Source organism: Geotrypetes seraphini, chromosome 1 (assembly GCF_902459505.1).
Source record: "Geotrypetes seraphini chromosome 1, aGeoSer1.1, whole genome shotgun sequence".
In the NCBI taxonomy this organism is placed as follows: domain Eukaryota; kingdom Metazoa; phylum Chordata; class Amphibia; order Gymnophiona; family Dermophiidae; genus Geotrypetes; species Geotrypetes seraphini.
The window spans coordinates 348,981,128-349,005,059 of record NC_047084.1 but is presented as its reverse complement, the minus strand read 5'-3'; the positions used below and the strand labels follow the sequence as shown (position 1 = coordinate 349,005,059).

General features: G+C 44.0%; 1 protein-coding gene across 5 annotated transcripts in view; it reads right to left on the bottom strand.

Annotated features, from left to right (window-relative positions):
* The window catches only part of BMP2K (BMP2 inducible kinase), a 284,761-nt gene that overhangs the window by 5,467 nt on the left and 255,362 nt on the right, over nucleotides 1-23,932 (bottom strand). For all 5 annotated transcript variants that reach the window (XM_033963569.1, XM_033963540.1, XM_033963550.1 and 2 more), the window contains exon 15: nucleotides 16,188-16,301. In XM_033963569.1, coding sequence (XP_033819460.1) covers nucleotides 16,188-16,301 — 114 coding nt within the window. The remainder of the gene's footprint in view (nucleotides 1-16,187; nucleotides 16,302-23,932) is intronic.

Genomic DNA, 23,932 nt, shown 5'->3' with positions numbered 1-23,932 from the left:
AGAAGATAGATCTGGGGGAAGCCAATGCTTATTCCTGGGGGTTGGTAGCAGGGAATCTTGCCATTTCTTGGGATTCTGTAGGTACTGGTGACCTGGCTTGGCCACTGTTGGCCAATAGGCTAAATGGACCTTTGGCTGACCCAGTACAGTAATTCTTATTTTCTTATATGATAAAAAATATTAATATATCTCCCTAGTATTAATGTACATGAGGCAGGCTGCTTTCGATGAACGTATGCACTAAAACCAGGGATTATAGGAAGAGAGGAAAAGGAGGAAAACTTGGATATAATCCAAGGAAATGATTCTTTACAGAAAGAATGGTAAATACATTTAACAACCTTCTACTGGAAGAAGTAGAGAATAGGACAGTAACTGAATTAAAAGAAAAAATGAACAAGTGATCTTCAAGTGAGAGGAAGGTATAATAGAGAACTGTATTTGATATAAATGGATAGATTACTTGAGTAATTTATGTCTTGTTCTCTGTTTTTATGTAATTTCTTTCCTCTATGGGTTCAGTGAACCCACACTTCTGTTTTCAGGATACAGCCGGGCAGCGGAATGACTTATTTGGGGGTGCACTAACAGCATTAATTGTAATACCATTTTTCCATTCATTCTTCATATACATGCAATATAATCTTACTAACAATACGCAATGGTAAACCATACGAAGCACACAAACATCTGCATTCCTTAATGCCATGTTCTGAAAGGAGTTTTTCTTCTCTCTCAAAGCAACTAATACAAGGCTAATCAACCCCATTCTACCTCTATTTAAAATGTAATAAAAATCAAACACCCAGATTGTCACATAAAAAGCCTCTCCTTTCTCACTGCTTTAATAACTGCTGCTTTAATAGGAATTAGAGAATGACACGGTGGCGGTTTACCCGCGGTTACTACGTTTAGCCGCGGGTAACCCGCCAAAAACGGGGAATGAAAATTAGCAGCCTCTGCGGGGACGGGGACAAGGCCATCACCGCCCCGTGGAGCGGTGAATGGTCTTGTCACCGCAGTGAGGCATAAAGGATTGTGCGGTTCCTTCAGCCCCCACCCGCCCGCCGGCTCGATCGTTTAACCAGCTTCCTCTCTCCACCTCACCTTAGTTTGCCGGCTTTCTTTTTCAGCGACCGTAATGCTTTCAAAAGAGCCGCGCACGCGCGCTGCTCAGTATTCAATCTTCTGCTCTGACCCAACTGGAAACAGGAAGTTGCAGCAGAGCAGAAGATTGAACTTTGAGCAGCCGCGCATGCGCGGCTCTTTGAAAGCGTGCCGGTCGCCGAAAAAGAAAACCGGCAAACTAAGGAGAGCTGGAGAGCAGTAGCGTACCAAGGGGGGGGGGGGGCGGGAGGGGCGAAAAAGGTAATGGCGCCAGGCCTTGGAGCACCGAGGCAGACCGCTTCTCCCCCCTCCCAGCCGAACCCCCGCTGACCCTCCTATCTCTCCCCCCCCAAGTGAACCTTTCCGACCCTCCCAGCGAAAGCAGCAAACCTCCCTCTAGTAGCGTCGGCTTTCTCCTCCGTCTGCCGCATCACTGATGACGTCATCAGTGATGCGGCAGAGGGAGGAGAAAGCCGCGAAGGAGGTTTGCTGCTCTCGCTGGGAGGGTCGGAAAGGTTCACGGAGGGGGGGAGATAGGAGGGTCAGCGGGGGTTCGGCTGGGAGGGGGGAGAAGCGGTCTGCCTTGTGCTCCATTACTTTCTTCGGGCAGCAGCAGCGTTTACAATTCGCTGCTGTTGCCGGCTTCAGGCCTTGTTCTCTGCCGGGTCCTGCCTACTTCCTGTTTTCATGAAGACAGGACCCGACAGAGAGGAAGGCCTGAAGCGGGCAACAGCAGTGAATTGTGAATGCTGCTGCTGCCCGATGAAGTTCAGGACATCGGGGAAGGAGCAGGGAGAAATCGGCTGCTGGCTTGGGGGTGAGAGTAGGGAAAGAATCGTGGAAGTGGAGAAATTGGCACAATGGCTTTGTGGGGGCTAGGAGGAGAGAGAAAGAAAGGAAAAAATAAAGAAGGGGGGCCAGGGGGAGAGAGAAAGAAAGGCAGAAATAAAGAGGGGTCAGGGGGAGAGAGAAAGAAAGGCAGAAATAAAGAGGGGGTCAAGGGGGAGAGAAAGAAAGGCAGAAAGAAAGAGGAGGGCCAGGGGGAGAGAGAAAGAAAGAGGGAGGCCAGGGGGAGAGAGAAAGAAAGGCAGAAATAAAGAGGGGGGCCAGAGGGAGAGAGAAAGAAAGGCAGAAATAAAGAGGGGAGCCAGGGGGAGAGAGAAAGAAAGAGGGGGGGGGCAGGAGAAGAAAGAAGAAGGACCAGAGACTCATGAAATCACCAGACAAAAAGGTAGGAAAAATGATTTTATTTTCAACTTAGTGATCAAAATGTGTCCGTTTTGAGAATTTATATCTGCTGTCTATATTTTGCACTATGGCCCCCTTTTACTAAAACGCAATAGCGGTTTTTAGCGCAGGGAGCCTATGAGCGTCGAGAGCAGCATGGGGCATTCAGCGCAGCTCCCTGCGCTAAAAACCGCTATCGCAGTTTAGTAAAAAGGGAGGGGGAATATTTGTCTATTTTTGTATAGTTGTTACTGAGGTGACATTGCATAAAGTCATCTGCCTTGACCTCTTTGAAAACCCGCGGAATATAAATGATAATTAACATTTTCTCTGCGTACAGCGTGCTTTGTGTTTTTAAAATTTTATTGTTGGTAGATCATTTTGACTTGGCCACAAAGGTAAGGGGGAGGGAGGGAGGGAGGGGAGCTGCTGAAAGACATCTAGTAATCCTTGCAGGCTTGACTGTGCAGGGAATTATTTTTGTAAAATCATGTTTTGTTATGTGACTGGCATTATCTAGACTTTAATTTCTATGAATGAATAGAATGAAAATGATATAAAATTACTTGCTTGCGGGGACCGCGTGTTCCGGCTCACACAAGGAAGGAGGGGGTGAAAGGGAAAAAGTTTCTCTTCCTTGGAAATAGATTCTGAAGTGACCTCATCAAAGAAGACCAGCACCAAATGTACAAGAAATCCCTTAAACAATGTCAAAAGAGCCCAAAATAGAAAACTGCTACTGCCTTGAGACTCCATTATTGAAGGAATCAACTTGAAATCACAGAAGAGACAGGAAAAGGTTAAATGCCTCATGGAATCCTCAGATACAAAACACAAACCAAATTGTGAATGAAATCAGAGCAGACAGTAAGAATTATAAAATTGATGTCATTATCCATCTGGAAAAAAAGGCGTACTAGAAATAATGCCTCAGCAATACAATTTTCAGAAGTTCTATTTGCTCATGGTAAGGGAGAAGAGAGACTGCTAGTGATGGTGCAGCATTATTTGCAGATCCAAAGGAGTTCCATCTTAGAGGCATTTAATTGTAATTTGTTGACAGACATCCAGTTTTTGATTTCCAAGAGGCAGTTTACGAGTTTCACAATCTGGGCGTCATGGGCTTCTCCTAGCAGTAGGTACAATTAGATGTCATCTGCAAAGGAGTGAATCTGTATTTGATATTTGTGGGTATGTCTAAGACAGGTCTAACATAGAGATTGAATAATAGGGGGAATAGCAAAGCCCCCTGTGGAACACCGTATTTGATCGGTTTCGGTAGCACGTTGTTGAGCAGAATGCTTTGCGATCTGATAGTTAGGAAAGAGGTGAACCATTGTAGTGGAATGTCTTGGATTTCAATTTCAGGGAGCCATTCAATGAGGTGATGATGGTCAATAGTGTTGAATGCCACTCTGAGATCCAGTGGCACCAGCTGGACATCATAACCCTTGCTTCAAGTTTATTAGGATTTTATATACCGCCTATCAAGGTTATCTAAGCGGTTTTACAATCAGGTACTCAAGCATTTTTCCTCTCTGTCCCGGTGGGCTCACAATCTAGCTAACGTACCTGGGGCTATGGAGGACTGAGTGACTTGCCCACGGTCACAAGGAGCAGCGCAGGGTTTGAACCCACAACCCCAGGGTGCTGAGGCTGTAGATCCAACCACTGCGCCACACACTCCTCCTTGTCCATGAGTTTCCAGCAGTCAATGATGTTGAGAAGGATGGTTTCAGTACTGTGGAATTTCCTGAATTCAAATTTGAAGGTGGATAGGGCTCTTTGTTTGTCGATGCAGTACAACTGGTTTAATACTGTTTTTTCCAGGATCTTGGAGATGAAGGGTAGGTTAGAGACAGGTCTAAAGTTGCCAGGCACTTTAGGGTCGAGTGTTGGTGTTTTCAGATCGGTCTGATGACCGCTGACTCCAGTTTGCGGGCACTATGACTGTTTGTAGAGAGGTGTTGATGAGAGGAAGGATGGAGTCTACAAAGGCGTCTTTCACCACCACTAGGAAGTGAGGCAGACAGGGGTCCAGGTTGGAGCCGGAAGGGCAAATAGTGTCCAGTATCTTGGCGATGTCGTTGTGGGAGACCGATTTGAAGTGAGTTAGGTTCCCAGTTGTAGTTTTATTTTGTCTGAGTTGCAGAAGGATGATGTCTGTTACATGGAGGAATCAAGGCGAAACCGTATTTTGTCTACATTATCAACAAAGTAGTCTGAGAGCATTTCATTTTCGAGTTCAGTATTAAGGCATTGGTTGTCTCCTTGCAATATTGTATCTTTTTTGTTAGTATGAAAAGGTTTTTTGATCTACTGGGAGTCCTTAATAGTTGTTCGGCGTTGTACTTCTTTTTAGCCTCTAGGGTGGCTTTTTTATATTCTTCATGCAGTTCCTTCGATTTGGACCTGTCACTGTTAAGCCTGGATTTGTACCATTTCCTTTCCGTTCTCCTTAATTCTCTTTTCTTAGTTCTTAAGTCATTAATAAACCAGGGGGAGGAGTATTTGTGGGGATAGTATTTGATCTCTTTGACTGGGGCTAGCCCTTCATATAGGGTTTTTACCTCAGTGTGCCAGTCCACAGCAGCCTTGTCAACAGATGGAGAATTTGGTTTAGATGTTCCCACTAGGTTTGAAAGGCCTATGGAGAGATCTTCTAAGTTAATAGCATCGTTGTATATTATCTTATGTTGGAGTTGTTTCCTGGTTGACAGTTGATTTGTTGTGTAGGTGTGGTTGAATGTGATTAGACAGTGATCAGACCAGGGTACTGGTTTGGTAATACAGGTTGGGGTTTGCATAGTGTCTTTTTGAATTAAAATCAAATCTAGGATGTGGCCTGTAGAGTGAGTCAGCAAGGGGACCATTTGCTTGAAGCCTAGGTCTGATAGTGAAGTGATGAAGTCTGCTGGGGATTAGGTCTCATTTGGGTAGCTTGTGAAGTTAAAGTCTCCAAGTATGATGACTTGGTTGTATGTGATGACCAGTTTGCTAAGGATGGATAACAGGTCATCTAAGACAGTCATTGGAGAGTATGGTGCGTTGTATATTAAGGTGAAGGTTAAGCCTCTATTGTGGTTCATTGAGAAGGTGAAGCACTCTAGTGCATCTAGTGTGATGGTGTCTATCAGTCTTGGGATTAAGGTTGGACTTAATGATGGCAGCTACACCTCCACCTCTAGTATTGGTGTGTGAGCAAGTTATCGCTTGGGACAATGATGGGCAAAGCATACCCAAGGTAGCTCCATAATTTTTTTGAGCCAGGTTTTGGTAATTTGGAAGATGTCCCAATTTTTGTCTGTGAGGTCATTTAATACAGGTTTTTATGTTGTTTTCACTTCTTGCATTTGCTAGTGCCATTTTGAGGTTATTGGGTGTGGGTGAGGATGGGGGCATGGGGATAGGCCTAAGGCATCAGGGTCTGTGTGGTAAGGATTTCCTATGGGGAAGGTGACAGAGGTCACCTTATCTACCATGCCTGTGATGACTGGGATGGAGGAATACATGTTGGCAATGAGAAAAACTGAAATAGGAGAACACAGATTGTGGCATTGGTATTATGAAGGTCATGTAATTATGAATGACTGTGGTAGCTAGGTTAGGGATACAGAGCTTTGGTAGAATTTGGTTGAGTAACTGGTAGAGTGTGTTGGGGATGATTGGTGGGTGTGTCTATATATGTAATGTGATCCTAGGGGTGGGTGGGTTGAGGTATGGGTGGGAGGGCTTGGGCGGAGTGGGCAGGGTGGCTATGGAGACTCTCTCAAAAAGGCTCCTAGTAGTCAATATCTTCTTTGTCAAAGAAGTAATGGAGCTGGTTAGTGATTGGAGACAGGAAGATAGTTTATATGGGGATAGAGTGTGAAGAGACACGAGTAGAGCTATAATACAATTAACAGTTCAAAACAACATTTGTCAGAATTATGCAGTTTACAGAATAATCTGCTACCTACTTTGTAGAAGTTTTGCCCCAAAAGAGGGGAGGTAGAGGGAAAGAGTTCTGGGTTCAAAGCAGAGGTATATTCCCTTGAGGCTAGAGTAGCAGACTTGGAGGAGCTGAGGGAGACAGAAGTACATAGAGGAGACCTACAAGGATGTTGTAGTTCCTGTGCTGCCTTGGAGGAGAGACATCTCCTAGAAGGAGAGCATCACCATAGTGAAGTAGGAAATAATCCTGTAGACAGGACCTGCCCACAAGGGGATGCAATATCCTCTCGCACTGAGGTTATGTCTCCAAGTGCTGCTGCTCAGGCAGGAAGGGTTAAGACAACTGTTATAGTTGGCGATTTGATCATTAGGCACATAGATAGCTGGGTAGCTGGGGGGCATGAGGATCGCCTGGTCACTTGCCTGCTTGGTGTGAAGATGGCAGGCCTCACGCGTCACTTAGATAAGAGCCAGCTGTCTTGGTACATGTAGGTACCAATGATATAGGAAAATGTGGGAGGGAGGTTCTGGAAGCCAAATTTAGGCTCTTAGGTAGAAAGCTGAAGTCCAGATCCTCTAGGGTAGCATTTTCTGAAATGCTTCCAGTTTCATGCGCAGTACCCAAGAGGAAGGCAGAGCTCCGAAGTCTGAATGCATGGTTGAAACAATGGTGCAGGGATGAGGGATTTAGATTTGATAGGAACTGGGCTATCTTCTGGGAAAGGGGGCGCCTATTCCAAAAGGATGGACTCCACCTTAACTGGGATGGAACTTGAGGTGCTGGCGCAAATGTTTAAAAAGGAGATAGAGCATCTTTTAAACTATGATGGGGGGGGGAGGGAGAGAAGCCGACAGTCACCCAGGAGCAGATGGTTCGGTGTGGAATATCCTTGAAGGATACTGTTGAATCAGAACGGTTAGGGAGTCCCAGATCAGGTTAGAGAGGTTCCAGCGCAAAAGCAGAGCATCCTACAGCAGACGCAGATGGGCTCTGGCCCAAGGAATTACATAGATTATTGCCACCATGGGTCTCCAGAACCTGGAGGTACTGTCATGCTGTTGGAACTGGAGTGGCCAGAAGGTCCCTGATAACCTGTCAAAGATTTTCCTGACGGGATACACTTTGTTCTGTCCCATGTGAAATTGAGCTCCCAGATATTCAAGATCCTGTGTCAGCTTGAGGTGACCGTTCCTGAAGTTTTGACTAGGAGAAGGCCTTCGACTGGGTAAGCTGAAGCTTTCTTTATGCAGTGCTTCAAGCCTATGGATTCCAGGGCACTTTTGTACAGGGTATCCAAACTCTCTATCACATTTCTTGTGCTCATCTATGGATAAATGACTGTCTTTCCGATTCGTTCCCTATCTGCCAGGGTACTCAGCAGGGTGCCCTCTTTCTCCCTTGCTTTTTGTTTTGATGCTTGACCCTCTTTTAAGAGATATCATTGGCAATCTGGAGGTTTGGGGGGTTCGGCTAGGGGATCATGAATTTAAAGTGGCTGCTTTTGCAGATGTCTTGTTAGCTCATCTGTTGGAGTCTAAGACATCTTTGCTGATCCTACTCAAACTTATCCAGGAATATGGAGATTTCTCAGGCTTTAAATTGAATCTTGATAAATCTGAAGCTATGGCTCCCTTGGCTGAGGTGTCAGGAGTGGGGCCTGACTTTTCCTCTCAAGTGGGTACAGGATTCTTTCCGTTATTTAGGGATTATGCTTCCTCGTCAGATTGCCGATCTTTATGTTAGTAACATCCCACGCCTCCTCGATATCACATGGCATAGACTGGCATGGACTTCACTTCCTATTTCATTGGTTGGGCGCATCAACCTCTATAAGATGTTTCTGTTTCCTCAATGGTTGTTTCTTCTTCAGGTGCTTCCCCTAAGAATTAGGGAAAAAACCTTCCCTTGTTGTACCACTTTCCTTCGTTGGTTTTGTTGGGCAGGTAGGAAAGCTAAACTGCCTCTAGTTCATTTATTTGGGTCCTGGCAGATTGGAGGCCTTGGCTTACCCGATCTTCAGTCCTATAATGATGCTTGTCTTTTGCGCCATCTTTGTGATTGGTTGCATGCAACACAGGAATATGGCCATACCCGTTATGAGTGGGCTTACTTCGCACCCTAACATTTTGCCTCTTTGTTACAGGCCCCGATTCGTCTCCTTCCTGTTCACCTTCGTTCTAGCTGGGTGGTTCGGCCTCTGCGGGAGGCATGGCGGATGGCGATTCCATGCCTTGGTGGTAATCCTCGAGTCACTGATCTTTTGCCGATTTCTGGGAATTTGGAGTTTCCCCCAGGAATGAGCGGTAGTGTTTTTTCTTCTGGAGCATATCGTTCACCCTGATGGTGCTTTCCTTTCTTATCAAGAGTTTTCCCAGGGAGAGCTAGCAGGATGGGGGCATTGCTTTGCTTTCTATCAACTTAAACACTATTTTGGTTCTCTGGCCATTGAACCCGTGACCTTTTCGGTGGGTTGTACGCTTCGCAAGTTCTTTGATGATGTGGACCCGGATCATCCTTCTATTGCCGGGCTCCATAGTGCCTTGCTTTCTTTGGGCCCATCCCTGAATTTTTCATCTTTGAAAGCTACGTGGGAACAATATTTTGGGCTCTCTCTTCAAGCTTGGGATGTTGGGGCCAGTTTGCGTGGTATTCCTTGCCTTGTTTACTATGCTTCTCTACGTGAATGTCATTATCGTTTCCTCAATCGGGCTTATATCACTCCAGCACAGCTCCATCATATGGGCTTTCTAGATAGTGATGTTTGTGTTAAGTGTTCTTTGGACAGTGCTAATTATATTCATGTTTTTTGGACCTGCCCAGCAGTCCATGTTTTTTTGAAAAGAGTTTGTGTATATATAAGCCGTGTATTAGGGCGGGCGATACCTTGAGATCCCATTACTTTTTTATTGGGCTTTTCAGAGGCTTTTACTCTCACTCGGCAGGGCACCCTCTCTTGGATTTGAAAAGTCTGTCTATCGGGCTGCAAAACAATTTTGCAGGTATGGCCACTTCCTCTGCCCCTTCTTATTGGGCTTGGCGAGCTCATATTGCTAGACTGCTTGGGAAGTGCAAGATGCGTGACATACATATAAATGGAGGAAGTTTTTTTAACTATCTGGGATCCATATTTATGATCCCTGTCCCAGAGAGCGTGCAGTCATCTTTTGAATACATTGGGATACGTCCCTAAACTGCTGCCAAGGTCCCTTTTTTTTCTCTCTCTTTTTCTAATTGGATCTCTTGATTTTTGTGGCATTTGTCTTTGCCTGAGTATCCCCTGCGCTAGTGTTTTTGGATCGGTGGAGACCCCCCCCCACCGGGACGTTACAATTTTCTGTTGGTCATGTGTTCCCAGCCTTGTGATTTGTTGTGTTGGGAAGGTTGGGGGAGGGAATTGGGTACTTGGCTGTTTACTGTTTTGGCATATGTTTGCATATACCTTCAGGTGCTTGTGGTTCCTTGTCATGTTGCTGTATTTGGGATCTGTATTTGAGGGGAGGGGGGATTGTCACTCTGGTTTTTGCCCCTTTTTTATTGTATACTTTGTACTGTTCATGGTTTTCTTATTGGCTAATAAGAGATGATTCACTTTTCCAGACATTGGAAAATGGGGGGAGTGGGTAGGGCTTTCTTGTGGGGGGCCTAGGGGATTGTGTTGGGGCCATGGAGGATATCAGAGTACAGTCCTCTATGGTAGGTAGCTTTGATTGTAAATTACTTGCTTGTCTCATTGTTTGTGTTTTGTGGTTCTTTCTTGTTAATAAAAAAGATTTTCACTAAAATCAAATCTAGAAAAATCCAACATGGCCACCGAGTGACTATTTTGAATTAAAATAGCCTAGGAAAACCACTGATTAAAAATGGCGATTTTAGTATTTTAGGGGGGGGGAGGTAGGCATGCAGAGAAACCACTCAAAAACCTCATTTTAAAGACCTCCCAAAATCTCTGATTCAAGCTGTCAGCTTGTGCTCACAGACACACGTGCTGACAAGAAAACACTGCAGACAAAGCTGAATAGCTCACAGGGAGATCCTCTGCCTCAACTTGCTTTGAATCTTCTGACTGCTCCACCAGTCTGATGTCCACGGTCAGTTATCTCCACCACCATCGGACACACTGGGCAGCACGCCTGGTGGAGGAACACAATCTGGACCCGATCCCAGGCGCGTCTCTAAGGAACCACACAACCTGAGCAGATGAGAACCTAGGGTGAGCTAGCTCCCAAGGGAGCAGTTCCTGAGCCCTGATATGACGTGCAGGCTGTCCAGAGGGCTTACTGACAAGCAGAGAACCCTCCAGAAGCAGACTTTTCCAAAGCTCTGTGATTTCCAGCAGTAGGAGCTGTCCCCACAGGGAACCTTCACAGCACAAGGATTGAAACGGTGAACACCAAGACTGAAATTACACAAAATAAAACACGAGCAGAAAAGGCAAGCTCCTACAGCCTGGCTTGTAGGAAGAAAGACTGTTGTTCACAGGGACAGTGATGAGGTATGAGGGGGAGGGGTTTAAGCCTCTGAAGTTTGAGGTAGAGAATGACACAGGGAAAAAATTTGTCCCCGTCTCCACCCTGTGCCCGCAAGCTCAGTCCCTGTCCCCGTCCCATGCCCGCAAACTCGGTCCCTGTCCTGTCCCCGCAAACCATCTGATCCCATTCACACAAACCATTTCCCTTCTGTGTTCCTAACTCCCCTCTGTATCTGTATACTCCCTCCTGTGTCCGGCATTGCCCCCCGTGTCCATATACCATCCCCCATGTATCTCCCCTTTATGTCTCTGTCCCTAAGCCCCCATGCACATAATTTCCCCTCTTTCTGTTACCTTCCTGTGTCCAGATTTCCCCTCTCTTCCTCTTCCACACCAATGTGTCTCTCTCCTCTCCAACCCCATCTAGATTCTTTCCCTCTTTCTCCCCCCAGCTTCCAGCATCTGGCTCATATGCCTGTCCTCCCCTTTCTCAATATTTGTCTCCCTTTTCATCCACTTGGCCCAGCATCTCTTTCCCTTTCATGCCCTCCTTCCTGCTGTGAGAGAATACTCACGGTCACAGATCGCTCAGTCCAGCAGCCTCCTCGTGCCCGATCGCCGCGTCCCACCATCTCCTTCCCTCCCTTCACCTTATGTGCCGAATTGTTCTTCTCCCAGCAGCACGCTTTCAACAAGTCGTGCGCAGCTTCAGTTGAATCTTCTCCTCTGACGCAACTTCCTGTTTCCAGTTGCGTCAGAGGAGGATTCAACTGAAGCAGCCACGCCCGCTTGTGACTTGTTGAAAGCATGCCTCTGGGAAAAGAACAATTTGGCATATGAGGTGAGGGAGGGAGAGAAATGGCAGGATGTGGCAATCGGGCAGGAGGGGGCTCCTGGAACGCATGATCCGTGACCGCACATCGTGTTCCCTTCACTGCGGAGACAAGACCATTCACCGCTCTACGGGGCAGTGCATGGCCTTGTCCCTGTCCCTGCAGTGACTACTACTTTCTCGCTCCCCATTTCAGCACAGTACCCGTGGGTATCAACCACCATGTCATTCTCTAGTTTGAGGCTTTCTACAAAATCCGAGTGGGTAGAAGGAATTAACCTACTGGTCCCAGAATAAAGTGGGATTGTACAAGAACTTGCCTTTAACGATTAACGCTAAACCAATTTTAACCGGTTTAGCACTGAAGTATTTCAGCTATCAGTGCCCAAAATGGCTAATCGTGGTCTTTTGTAGCAGCCTCTACAATGCGCTCATTGATATTAAAATGAGCACTCTGACTGATGCCCAGATGCACAAAATGAAACGCCGGCCTTTACCAATCCAAAATTAGCAACAGGTCAGGCGGTACCGGTAGCATTGAAACGCATATGTTAGAAGTGTATACTGGCAGGTCTGGGCTACTGATTCCATGTAGAAGTTCATAAAAATACTTTTTATGGGATAGGGGACCATATAATATATGTGTGTGAAGAGTGCATCTCATGCATATCTGTTAAAAGTATATACTGGCTGGTATATACTCTTATGATGTGCGTCAATGATGTGCTACAAAAAGGAATGCCTATGATTGATGCTTATTCGTCCCCACAACGTAGCTATTCTGCGCATGTGTCACTTTCTCCTATGACTGACTGGATGAGATTACAGCTGACCTCCACGAAACTCATTTGCATGCAAAGTCGTTTGAACATCATCATTTTCAAATTCGGACAATTTACTGGCACCACAGTGACCCACAGGATTTTAATGGCGATTTTAGAGCATCTGACTCTTGGTGAGTTGACCAAAGCAGAAACATGATTTTTTTTTCTTTGCTAATTATCTTGTTTACAATTATGTCAAAAAGCAGAAAAGAAAATTTATGACCATATACTATAGTATGAGTTCTCAACTCAGTCCTCAGGACACGTCTAGCAAGGCAGGTTTTCAAAATACCCACAATGAATATGCATGAGAAATATGTGTATAGAACTGTGGTAGTACATGCAAATTTATTTCATGATATTCATTGTGTATATCAAAAAAACCTAACTGGCTAGGTATGTCAATAGGATAGGATAGTGTTGACAACCCCCCCCCCCCCAGCAGTATAGTAATACTCTGATATCTTCAATCTCTTGCTGTCTGATAGTCAGCCATTGTGTAGGTGTCTACAGTAGCAACATGGATAAACTTGAAGAATCATAGTACATTGCAGAGCTCATGCAGTATAAGTTAATGTACCCAGAACTTGTGATTTCCTTTTAAAAATTTCATTTTAACTCAGTTAAGAATATTTCTGCAAAACATTAAGATGCATTAACATTACAGTAATAATTAACCTATCTTGCTACTACTTTATATATGTAGCAAATTTAGAGAAACACAGTGGAGATATGCAGAAGTGTTGATGTGCAATTTATTGAACAGTCATAAACAGTCTGTGCGGTGGCTCGACATGCACGTGTTTCGGCCGATATGGCCTGCCTTATGCAAAATATTCAATTACTTGAGTGATGCAGCCTATAATGATCGATACACCTCATTGAAGTGTAATAGACTCAAAATAAAGACACCGTATTGGTCTCTGCACACACAAATTGTAAAGCTTTACTGTTTGTGTGTTCAGAGACCGATAGGTGTCTTTATTTTGAGTCTATTACACTTCAATGAGGTGTATCATTCATTATCCTAGGACAAGCAGGCAGCATATTCTCTACATGTGGGCGATGTCATCCACGGAGCCCCGTCGGACAGCTTTTCAAGCAAACTTGATTGAAGATCTTCAAAGTTTGCTAGTGCTGCACCATGCATGTGCGTGTGCCTTCCCGCCCGAGGTAGGGCACGCGTCTCCTCAGCATGGCCTTAGTTCTTAGTTTTCCGCGGAGCCAGAAAGCCCTGTCTCTCAGCTCTGCGTCAAATCTAAGTGCCTTCTTGCACCGCGGCTTGTTTTCTTGTTTTGTTCGTGTGAGTCGCTGTGCGGTGCGTCAAAAAAACAACAACAAAAAAAAGAATTGTATTTTTTATTTTTCCTTCGTTCGGCCCGGGGGACCCTGGGTTTCTGTCCAGCCGCCTGGCCTTGTTCGGCCGCGGCTAGATTTTTTCCTTATGACCGTTTTCCATCATGATAAGGTGGTCCTTCGTACCCATCCTAAATTCTTGCCTGAAGTGGTTTTGGATTTCCACCTCAACCAATCTGTTGTTCTTCCTGTGTTTTTTTCTGAAGCCTCATTCTCATCCTGGAGAAGTGGCACTTCACACTCTGGACTGTAAGCGTGCATTGGTTTTCTACTTGCAATGCACTCAGGCTCATCGGACTGCTCAACTCTTCATATCTTTTGATCCGAATCGGTTGGGGCGCCCTGTTTCTAAGCGAACCATCTCCGACTGGTTGGCTGCTTGTATCTCCTTCTGCTATGCTCAGGCTGGTCTCCCTCTGCAGGGTCGGGTCACGAGACATAAGGTCAAAGCGATCAACTCCTATTGAGGAAATCTGCAAGGCCGCCACACTTGGTCCTCGGTTCATACTTTCACCTCTCACTACTGTCTGGATACTTTTTCCAGACGTGACGGCCATTTTGGCCAGTCTGTTTTGCAAAATCTGTTCTCCTAAATTGCCAACTCTCCCACCATCCCTTTTTGGTTAGCTTGGAGGTCACTCACATGTAAAGAATATGCTGCCTGCTTGTCCTGGGATAAAGCACAGTTACTTACCGTAACAGGTGTTATCCAGGGATAGCAGGCAGATATTCTCGCAACCCACCCACCTCCCCTGGTTGGCTTCTTTGCTAGCTTTCTGAACTGAGGCCATGCTGAGGAGACGTGCACCCTACCTCAGGCGGGAAGGCACACGCACATGCTTGGTGCAGCACTAGCAAACTTTGAAAATCTTCAATCAAGTTTGCTTGAAAAGCTGTCCGCGATGGGGCTCCGTGGATGTCACCCACTGTAGAGAATATCTGCCTGCTGTCCCTGAATAACACCTGTTACGGTAAGTAACTGTGCTTTATAAGCTGTATCACTCAAGTAATTGAATATTTTGCATAAGGCTCCTGAGGCAGGTCATATCGGCCGAAACATGTGTGTGTCGAGCCACCACACAGACTGTTTATGATTGTTCAATAAATTGCACACCAACATTTCTGCATTTCTCCACTATGTTTTGTTTGATCCTGTTTGGATTGTGGTTTTTTCTGAGCAAATTTAGAGAAACAATATTTACAATTTCTGAGATCACCATCATTAAACCATAACTTCTCAGGTGACCTAATTTCGCTAACCTAACATAGTAACATAGTAGATGACGGCAGATAAAGACCCGAATGGTCCATCCAGTCTGCCCAACCTGATTCAATTTAAATTTATTTTTTTATTTTTTTCTTCTTAGCTTTTTCTGGGCAAGAATCCAAAGCTTTACCCGGTACTGTGCTCGGGTTCCAACTGCCGAAATCTCTGTTAAGACTTACTCCAGCCCATCTACACCCTCCCAGCCATTGAAGCCCTCCCCTGCCCATCCTCCACCAAACGGCCATACACAGACACAGACCGTGCAAGTCTGCCCAGTAACTGGCCTAGTTCAATGTTTAATATTATTTTCTGATTCTAAATCTTCTGTGTTCATCCCACGCTTCTTTGAACTCAGTCACAGTTTTACTCTCCACCACCTCTCTCGGGAGCGCATTCCAGGCATCCACTACCCTCTCCGTAAAGTAGAATTTCCTAACATTGCCCCTGAATCTACCACCCCTCAACCTCAAATTATGTCCTCTGGTTTTACCATTTTCCTTTCTCTGGAAAAGATTTTGTTCTACGTTAATATCCTTCAAGTATTTGAACGTCTGAATCATATCTCCCCTGTCCCTCCTTTCCTCTAGGGTATACATATTCAGGGCTTCCAGTCTCTCCTCATACGTCTTCTGGCGCAAGCCTCCTATCATTTTCGTCGCCCTCCTCTGGACCGCCTCAAGTCTTCTTACGTCTTTCGCCAGATACGGTCTCCAAAACTGAACACAATACTCCAAGTGGGGCCTCACCAATGACCTGTACAGAGGCATCAACACCTTCTTCCTTCTACTGACTACGCCTCTCTTTATACAGCTCAGCATCCTGGCAGCAGCCACTACCTTGTCACACTGTTTTTTCGCCTTTAGATCTTCAGACACTATAACCCCAAGGTCCCTCTCCCCGTCCGTGCATATCAGCTTCTCTCCTCCCAGCATATACGGTTCCTTCCTATTATTAATCCCCAAATGCATTACTCTGCATTTCTTTGCATTGAATTTTAGTTGCCAGGCATTAGACCATTCCTCTAACTTTTGCAGATCCTTTTTCATATTTTCCACTCCCTCTTCGGTGTCTACTCTGTTACAAATCTTGGTATCATCTGCAAAAAGGCACACTTTTTTTTCTTACTTTAATTGTGGAGGTACATTTGAAAAAAAGACAACAAAAAATCTTGCCTGAACCAGAAATGAAAGGTACAGAACCAAAGGGATCTCCTGGGAGTTGGCTCTGTGAAGCTGAAAGTGGCTCTACATTCATATCTGAGGAGGCACTCCTCTCTTCAAGCTTGTCTGTAAACAAAACAAAAAGAAAAAGGCAGTATTTAATGCCAATTTTCTTCTAGGTTTCATAGAATTAGAATTTCTACAGTAATAAGCAGCAAGTTGAGCTATTTTCTCTGCTTTCTTCTCTAGCATAATGTTTACTAATTGGAGCAGGTGTCACCTCTCTAACGCTAGAATTCAAAGTGTGATGTGCATGCAATCAGGAACACATCAGTATTCTGAAAAGGACATTTTTCATAAATGCATACAGAGATACTTAATTGGTACATACACATACCTATGTGAGCAAAACCATAGTAATGACCCAGGAATTGTTATTTAGGCCTAGATTCTCAAAAATTGCGTTAAAAAACGACGGGCTTCTATCGTAGTCATTCTGGTAGCAAATTTAAAAAAGCGTGCCATTCTCCAAAAAACGCTCATGTAAATGAGGTTGGCAGAGAGTAGTGAAGACTCACTAAATTTCATGTGCCCATCACTGGTGATAGCAAGGGGCACATGCACAGAAAAAACAAGAAAAACCCCACAACAGCAAGAGATATGTTCAATCTCTCCCGCTCCCAACCAACACACCCCTCCCCTCAGCAGAGGGAGAGATGCATTGCTCTTTCTCTCCCACTGCCACACAACATCCCCCCCCCCCACAGCGGGAGAGATGCCCACTCTTTCCTGCTGCCAAGCAACCCTCCCCCCCATCAGCGGGAGAGATGCCCATTCTATCTTGCTGCCACACAACACCTCCCCTGCCTCCAACCCCTCTTCCCCATACCTTGAATTAGATGGCTGTCCAGATGGATGCCTACTTCCTCCAGCCAAGCGGCCCATCTCTTCATAATGGGTCTTTCCCTCCCCAGTGCATCCTGGGATTCACAGGACAGGGTCCTGAGTCTCTGATTGGCCTGGACTCCCCATAGGAGAGCAGGACTCTAGCTGATGGGGCTTGGGGAATCCTCACCAACCATACTGTTTCAGGGAGAGGCAGGAAGGGGGTAGTGGGTAAATAGGAAATATGTGGACCAGGCCTACCCAGAAAAAGAAAAGCTGCATATCTCACATATTCTTTTTCTTTTTGTAATACAAGGCAAACTTTAATGTCAATATATATAGAGCTTTTAAGAAACAACTTTTAAAAAATTAACTGAAATAAATGCAATATGATACAAAATCCACAATATGTTCCAAGTAGTAATGATGATAGCTATAATAACTGGACATTGGGACCTTTTGGTTCTGCATTGCCTTTTGAAGTACCTCAAACACGTCATTAAATTGCACACAATTTTTAGTTAATGCCCATCAGTTTTTTGAGAATTATAGCCAGTCACATGCCTGCAGGTCTTTAATATTATATTTTAGCTATAAACAGAGTATCAGTGTTAACAATGCAAAAAGTGCATGAGGAATGCTGACAAAGCAATCTGCAACAAATGGAACATTCAAACATGTTAGCCTGCATTGCAGCAGCCTTAAAACAACATACACATCCCATACAGGAGATGTAGTCTGTAATAACCTACAGACAAGCAGCATAAACTAATGCTATTCTAAAACAAAATAAAACTTCCTTAAAAATTGTCATCAATAAAGGCGCCATTCCAATCAGAACAAATATAAATATATATATATAAATTTTGTTTATATATAGTGTACCGGTAAATGCTTTACTTAATTTAGGAAAAGATCTTGTTTGTAGAGAGTAGCAATGGCTATTAGTGGATATGACCACGACATCTAATCATGAATTCTATTTGTACATAAAATTTGGCTTCATTTTAATTCTTTTACTCAGTAGGAATTTAAAGAGGAAATATGAGGGCTGTTCAAAAAGTATCAGACCTTTATTCATAAAAAATACTCGTATTCAGATACAACAATCTTATACTAATCTCCTTCAAAGTAGTCCCCTTGGGCTGCCACACATTTCTTCCAACAGTTCTGCCACTGTCAGAAGCAGCGCTGGAACGCCTCTTTTGAGATTGCTTACAACTTTTTCGTCGCATTCTGCATAATATCTTCTCTTGACTGAAATCTGGTCCCTTTCAGGGGCATTTCAGCTTGCGGAACAGCCAGAAGTCACACGGAGCCATATTGGGAGAGTAGGGAGCCTGAGGAATCACAGGTGTATTGTGTTTGGCCAGGAAACTCCGTATCAAATGTGAAGAATGGGCAGGTGCGTTATTGTGATGGAGCTGCCAATTGCCCACAGGTCTGGCTGTTTGTGTCTCACAGTGTTACGAAGGCGACGCAGAACCTCTTGGTAGTACCCCTTGGTAAAGACATTAGAATAATTAGTTTCAGATGTGGGTGATGTCAATGAACAGCACTGACAAAGATATCCCAGATATTGTAAGTAAGGTTTCTATGAGCATAAATGGGATTTTCTACACAATACCTTGTATGGTGCTGCTGGTCATGATGGCTAAATAAAATTTCTCAAGAAGAGATAAAGAGGAAGATATTTAGCTCATTATCCTGTTGCTCTTGAAGAATGCTCTCTTAGATATACATGTTTACATTGTCTGAGAATAAGCAGGATAACTCAGTTGCATGTAAAACTGCCTAGCTAAGGGGTACCTTTCTAGGACAAAAAAAGAAAGAAAGAATAATTAACAATGAGACATTCACAAGGCAGAGACTAATATTTTTGGAGAACCCACCCTAAATAAAGGCCCTAGGAGGGAAAGACTTAACATTCTATACGTCAGACATTCTATTGACACTGACCAAATATACTGTAGCATTGGAAAGCTGAACAATAATGGCAAGCAAATGTTTGAAGTCCCATTTTGCAGCCTTGAAAATCTCAATAAAGTTTCAAGTTTTATTATTTTTAATATACTGACCATCAGCATGTATCTGGCCGATTTACAATGCTAAAAAAAATAAAATAAACGGTAAAATAATAATTTTATAAGGAGGAAGAATGAACATTAAAAAGACAATTAACAAATACTAACATGAACTTGAGGGTAATAAGGAGAACGGAGGGTCAATAATTACATTGTTAAAAACAAAATTTAAAAAAAAAAGGGAGGAGGGGGGTATAACAATGAAGGCAAATCTTAACATGGGCCACCAAAATTACTATGGCTTTAACATGAACATTGACCTCAGAAAGAAGTGCTTAGGCATAACACAAGGAGATACAATTTGTTAACCAACAGAAGCAACATGCTGGGTACAGTAATCCAGAGACTGTTGATATATAATTAAAAAAAAAAAAAAAAACAAGCCAAAAAATGAAACAATAGAAAGTTGGGAAGGTCTTCTTTAGAAAGATCTAAATCTTTCTTAATAAGTGCCAGCTCTTCTATAATCCAGTCTGGGGCAAAGCTTCTTCATCTCTGAGTTTGTGCCCTTGGAAAAAATATTGACTTGCTAAGATGGAACTCGTAAGGTGAATAGGTCACTTGAGCCTAGAGTTCTACAGGCTGAAATGACCACCACCAAAAATATAACCTTCCAGATCAGCTGATATTTAAGTCCAGAACTGCTCACAAGGAACTTTCATTGGCTGTTAAGCACCACATTGAAGTTCCATAATGCTGCAGATAGCTTAACAGAAGTCTGCTTGAAGTACATAAGAACATAAGAACATAAGCAATGCCTCTGCCGGGTCAGACCCGAGGTCCATCGCGCCCAGCAGTCCGCTCACGCGGCGGCCCAACAGGTCCAGGACCTGTGCAGTAATCCTCTATCTATACCCCTCTATCCCCTTTTCCAACAGGAAATTGTCCAATCCTTTCTTAAACCCCAGTACCGTACTCTGCCCTATTACGTCCTCTGGAAGCGCATTCCAGGTATCCACCACCCGCTGAGTAAAGAAAAACTTCCTAGCATTTGTTTTGAATCTATCCCCTTCCAATTTTTCCGAATGCCCTCTTGTTCTTTTATGTTTTGAAAATTTGAAGAATCTATCTCTCTCTACTTTCTCTATGCCCTTCATGATCTTGTAGGTTTCTATCATGTCTCCTCTGAGTCTCCGCTTTTCCAGGGAGAAGAGCTCTAGTCTCTCCAATCTTTCAGTGTATGAAAGGTTTTCCATGCCCTTAATCATTCGTGTCGCTCTCCTCTGAACTACATAAGTCAAACGGAGGTCAAACGGAAAAAACTATATGATGGCCTCCTGGCCACTCAAGCAGCCAAACTAGATAACCAAATCGCCAATCTACTGACGGCATCCCTCGACTACAAGACTTTTAGAAAATAAATAAAGACCATACTCTTCAAGAAAACCCTGAAAAAAGAAATGATACCGAAAGTTTCAAACTCCACCTCTCACTAAAGCCAACTACCCCAAACAAATAACCTTACCCATTTCTTACTCTCTTTGAAAATGACCAATTTTTATTTTTATTTTTTGTAAGTTTTTGTTGTAATACATCCTGGATAATTCTTTTGTAATCCGCCTTGAACTGCAAGGTAATGGCGGAATAGAAATCTCTAATGTAATGTAATGTAATATAATGTAATAAGTCTGACAACTAAAAGTTGTACAGAGTTTGGGTTTCTCTCTACATGAGTGTTTTAAACTCAGACTCTGAAAGATATAAAGCATTCAAATAATTCTTTAAATAAGGGGATCTAAAGACTTGCCTTTGCAGAAGACAAATTTTTTCCACTTAAACCCACCTGTTTTGATGGATATCATTATTTAATGCTAAGAAATGCAGAATCATGCATTTGGGCTGCAAAAACCTGAGGGAACGGTACAGTTTAGGGGGTGAAGAACTTATGTGCACGACACAAGAGCAGGACTTGGGTGTGACTGTATGTGATGATCTTAAGGTGGCCAAACAGGTTGAAAAGGTGACAGCGAAAGCTAGAAGGGTGCTAGGTTGATAGGGAGAGGTATGGCCAGTAGGAAAAAGGAGGTATTGATGCCTCCGTATAAGACTCTGGTGAGACCTCATTTAGAATATTGTGTACAATTCTGGAGGCCGCACCTTCAAAAAGATATAAAAAGGATGGAGTTGGTCCAGAGGAAGGCTACTAAAATGGTGTGTGGTCTTCGTCATAAGACGTATGGGGACAGACTTAAAGATCTCAATCTGTATATTTTGATGGAAAGGCGGGAGAGGGGAGATATGATAGAGATGTTTAAATACCTATGTGGCGTAAATGCACAAGTTGAGTCTCTTTCATTTGAAAGGAAGCTCTGGAATGAGAGGGCATAGGATGAAGTTAATAGGTGATAGGCTCAGGAGTAATCTAAGGAAATACTATTTTACAGAAAGGGTGGTAGATGTGTGGAACAGTCTCCTAATAGAGGTGGTAGAGACAGAGATTGTCCAATTTCAAGAAAGCCTGGGATAGGCATGTGGGATCTCTTAGAGGAAGAGATCATGATTACTGCGGATGGGCAGACTGGATGGGCCATTTGGCCTTTATCTGCCATCATGTTTCTATGGTAAAGGGATAGGAAAAGGATAAGGTTAGTGAGGACTTATGGTGTGAAGAGGAGGGAAAGGGAGTAAGATTTGGGGGGAGTGAGTATGAGAAGCAGAAACTGAATTGGAACCATAAGGAGAGGAACAGAGAAAAGAAATAGAAATACACAAGTGAGGTACTAAGAATAGGGGAGGAGCCCTCAGGAGGCGTACGAAAGAGCGCATTAAGGAGCATGTGCTCCTCGTTAATTATCCTTCCTGAAAGAAAGCAGAGAAAATAAATTTAGAGTACAGGTTGGACCAAAGGGAAAACAGGGTCAAGAGACAAAACAGACAGGGACTGAAGAGTTAGGATGTATGACTAACCAGTTGCTGGAGGAAAGATGAGGCCATTCAGGACAGATTTTAGAAAGGGTGCCACCTCAAGAGGGTTTAGATTAAATAGATAGCAAAGTGAGATCACCTGAGTGCGTGCGGGGAAAGGGCTACAGATAGACTACAAGAGAGATGGGGGATGAAGAGATGAACTTGCTATCTTTCCTGAAAGCCTAGTGGGGTAGAGTTGGATTTTAGACTCCGAACAAACTTTGCAGAACTGCTGGCTAAACTTACTGTCGCATCAGGTATCTTATTTCAGACAGTAGCAAGATGTGAATGTGTGGACAGAAGCCCACATTGCAGATTTGCATATCTCTTCAATGGAGGCCGACCTCAAGTGGACTTCTGACACAGCCATGGTTCTAACATTATGAGCCCTGTCATGACTCTCGAGAGACAACCCAGCCTGGGCATAATCAAAAGAGGTGCAATCTGCGAGCCAATTAGAAATGGTGCATTTATCGGTGACAGACACCATCCTGTTGGGATCAAAGGAAACAATGTTGAGTGGACTGTCTTTGGGGCTTAGTCTGCTCAGTCTGCTCAACGTAAAAGACCAATGCTTCCTTACAGTCCAAAGTGTACAATGCACTTTCACCAAGATAAGCATAAGATTTGGGGAAAAATACTGACAGGACAATTGACCGATTCAGATGGAACTCTGACAATATCTTAGGGTGTGTGCAGAGAAAGCAAAGTTGCTTACCTGTAACAGGTGTTCTTCCTAGACAGTAGGGGAATGCAGCTAAAGGTGAAGTCCTCTGACTGAGCCTGAGTGCTGGAGCTCTCCCCTAGCTAGATAAGCTTTTAAAGCAGGGGTGTCCAACCTTTTGACTTCCCTGGGCCGCATTGACCCAAAAAAATGTTTCTGGGGCCACACAAAAGCGCAAACGCTGCAACAAGACAGGAGGGAGCCGACAAGACGGTAAACACCCAAGGGCAGCAGAGGAAAACACTGTATCGCCCTTGACTGGGGCCGCATCAAATACTTTACGGGGCTGCATTTGGCCCTCAGGCTGCAGGTTGGACACCCCTGTTTTAAAGCTTACTGGTTATGTGCAGAAGACCTACACTTATAGCCCCTCCCATTAGCCTGACAGTTTTTTTCTCTAGCAATAAAAGAAATAGAGATGAGGGTATGGCGGGCAGGCAAGTGTGGCTGCATTCCCCTGCTGTCTACGGAGAACACCTGTTACAGGTAAGCAACTTTGCTTTCTCTGTAGACAAACAGGGGATATGCAGGCACAATTTAAGGCGAGTCCCAAGCTGAAAAATGGAGATGGGTGGTAGAAAAAGAAGATATAGTGTGAACAGGTTTTATAAGACTGACTGGCCAAAATGTACATCTGGTGGTAAGTTCTGATCCATACAAAAGCGCTTTGTGAAAGTATGTAATGCGGACCAAGATGCAGCTTTGAAAATATCCTTAATGGAAATTGATGGAAAATTCACTACTGCAGAAGATGTAGCTCATACTCTGAGCTTCAATTGAGTCAGGAGAGTTCAGGTGTGCTTCTGTGTAGCAAAAAATTAATACAGCTATCCAAGAGAAGAGAGCTCTTTTCTTTTTTTTGTAAACCAGTTTTCCTCGGTAGCTGGATTGTAGGAAAAAAAGAGCTGTTTGTCCGATGAAACTGAGCAGTTGCTGGAGTTAAGAAAGTAATGCTCTTCTGCAGTCCAGTGTGTTGGGACCTTGCTCTGCTGGAGAGGAATGTAGAGGAGGAAAAAACAAAGGTAAAATAATAGATAGGAATAAGTAACTAGTGCTGAAGTGAAAGCTTTGAGAAAAACAAACTATCTTCGAAATAAGGAACTTTACATTAGTGATTTCTATTCCGCCATTACCTTGTGGTTCAAGGTGAATTACAC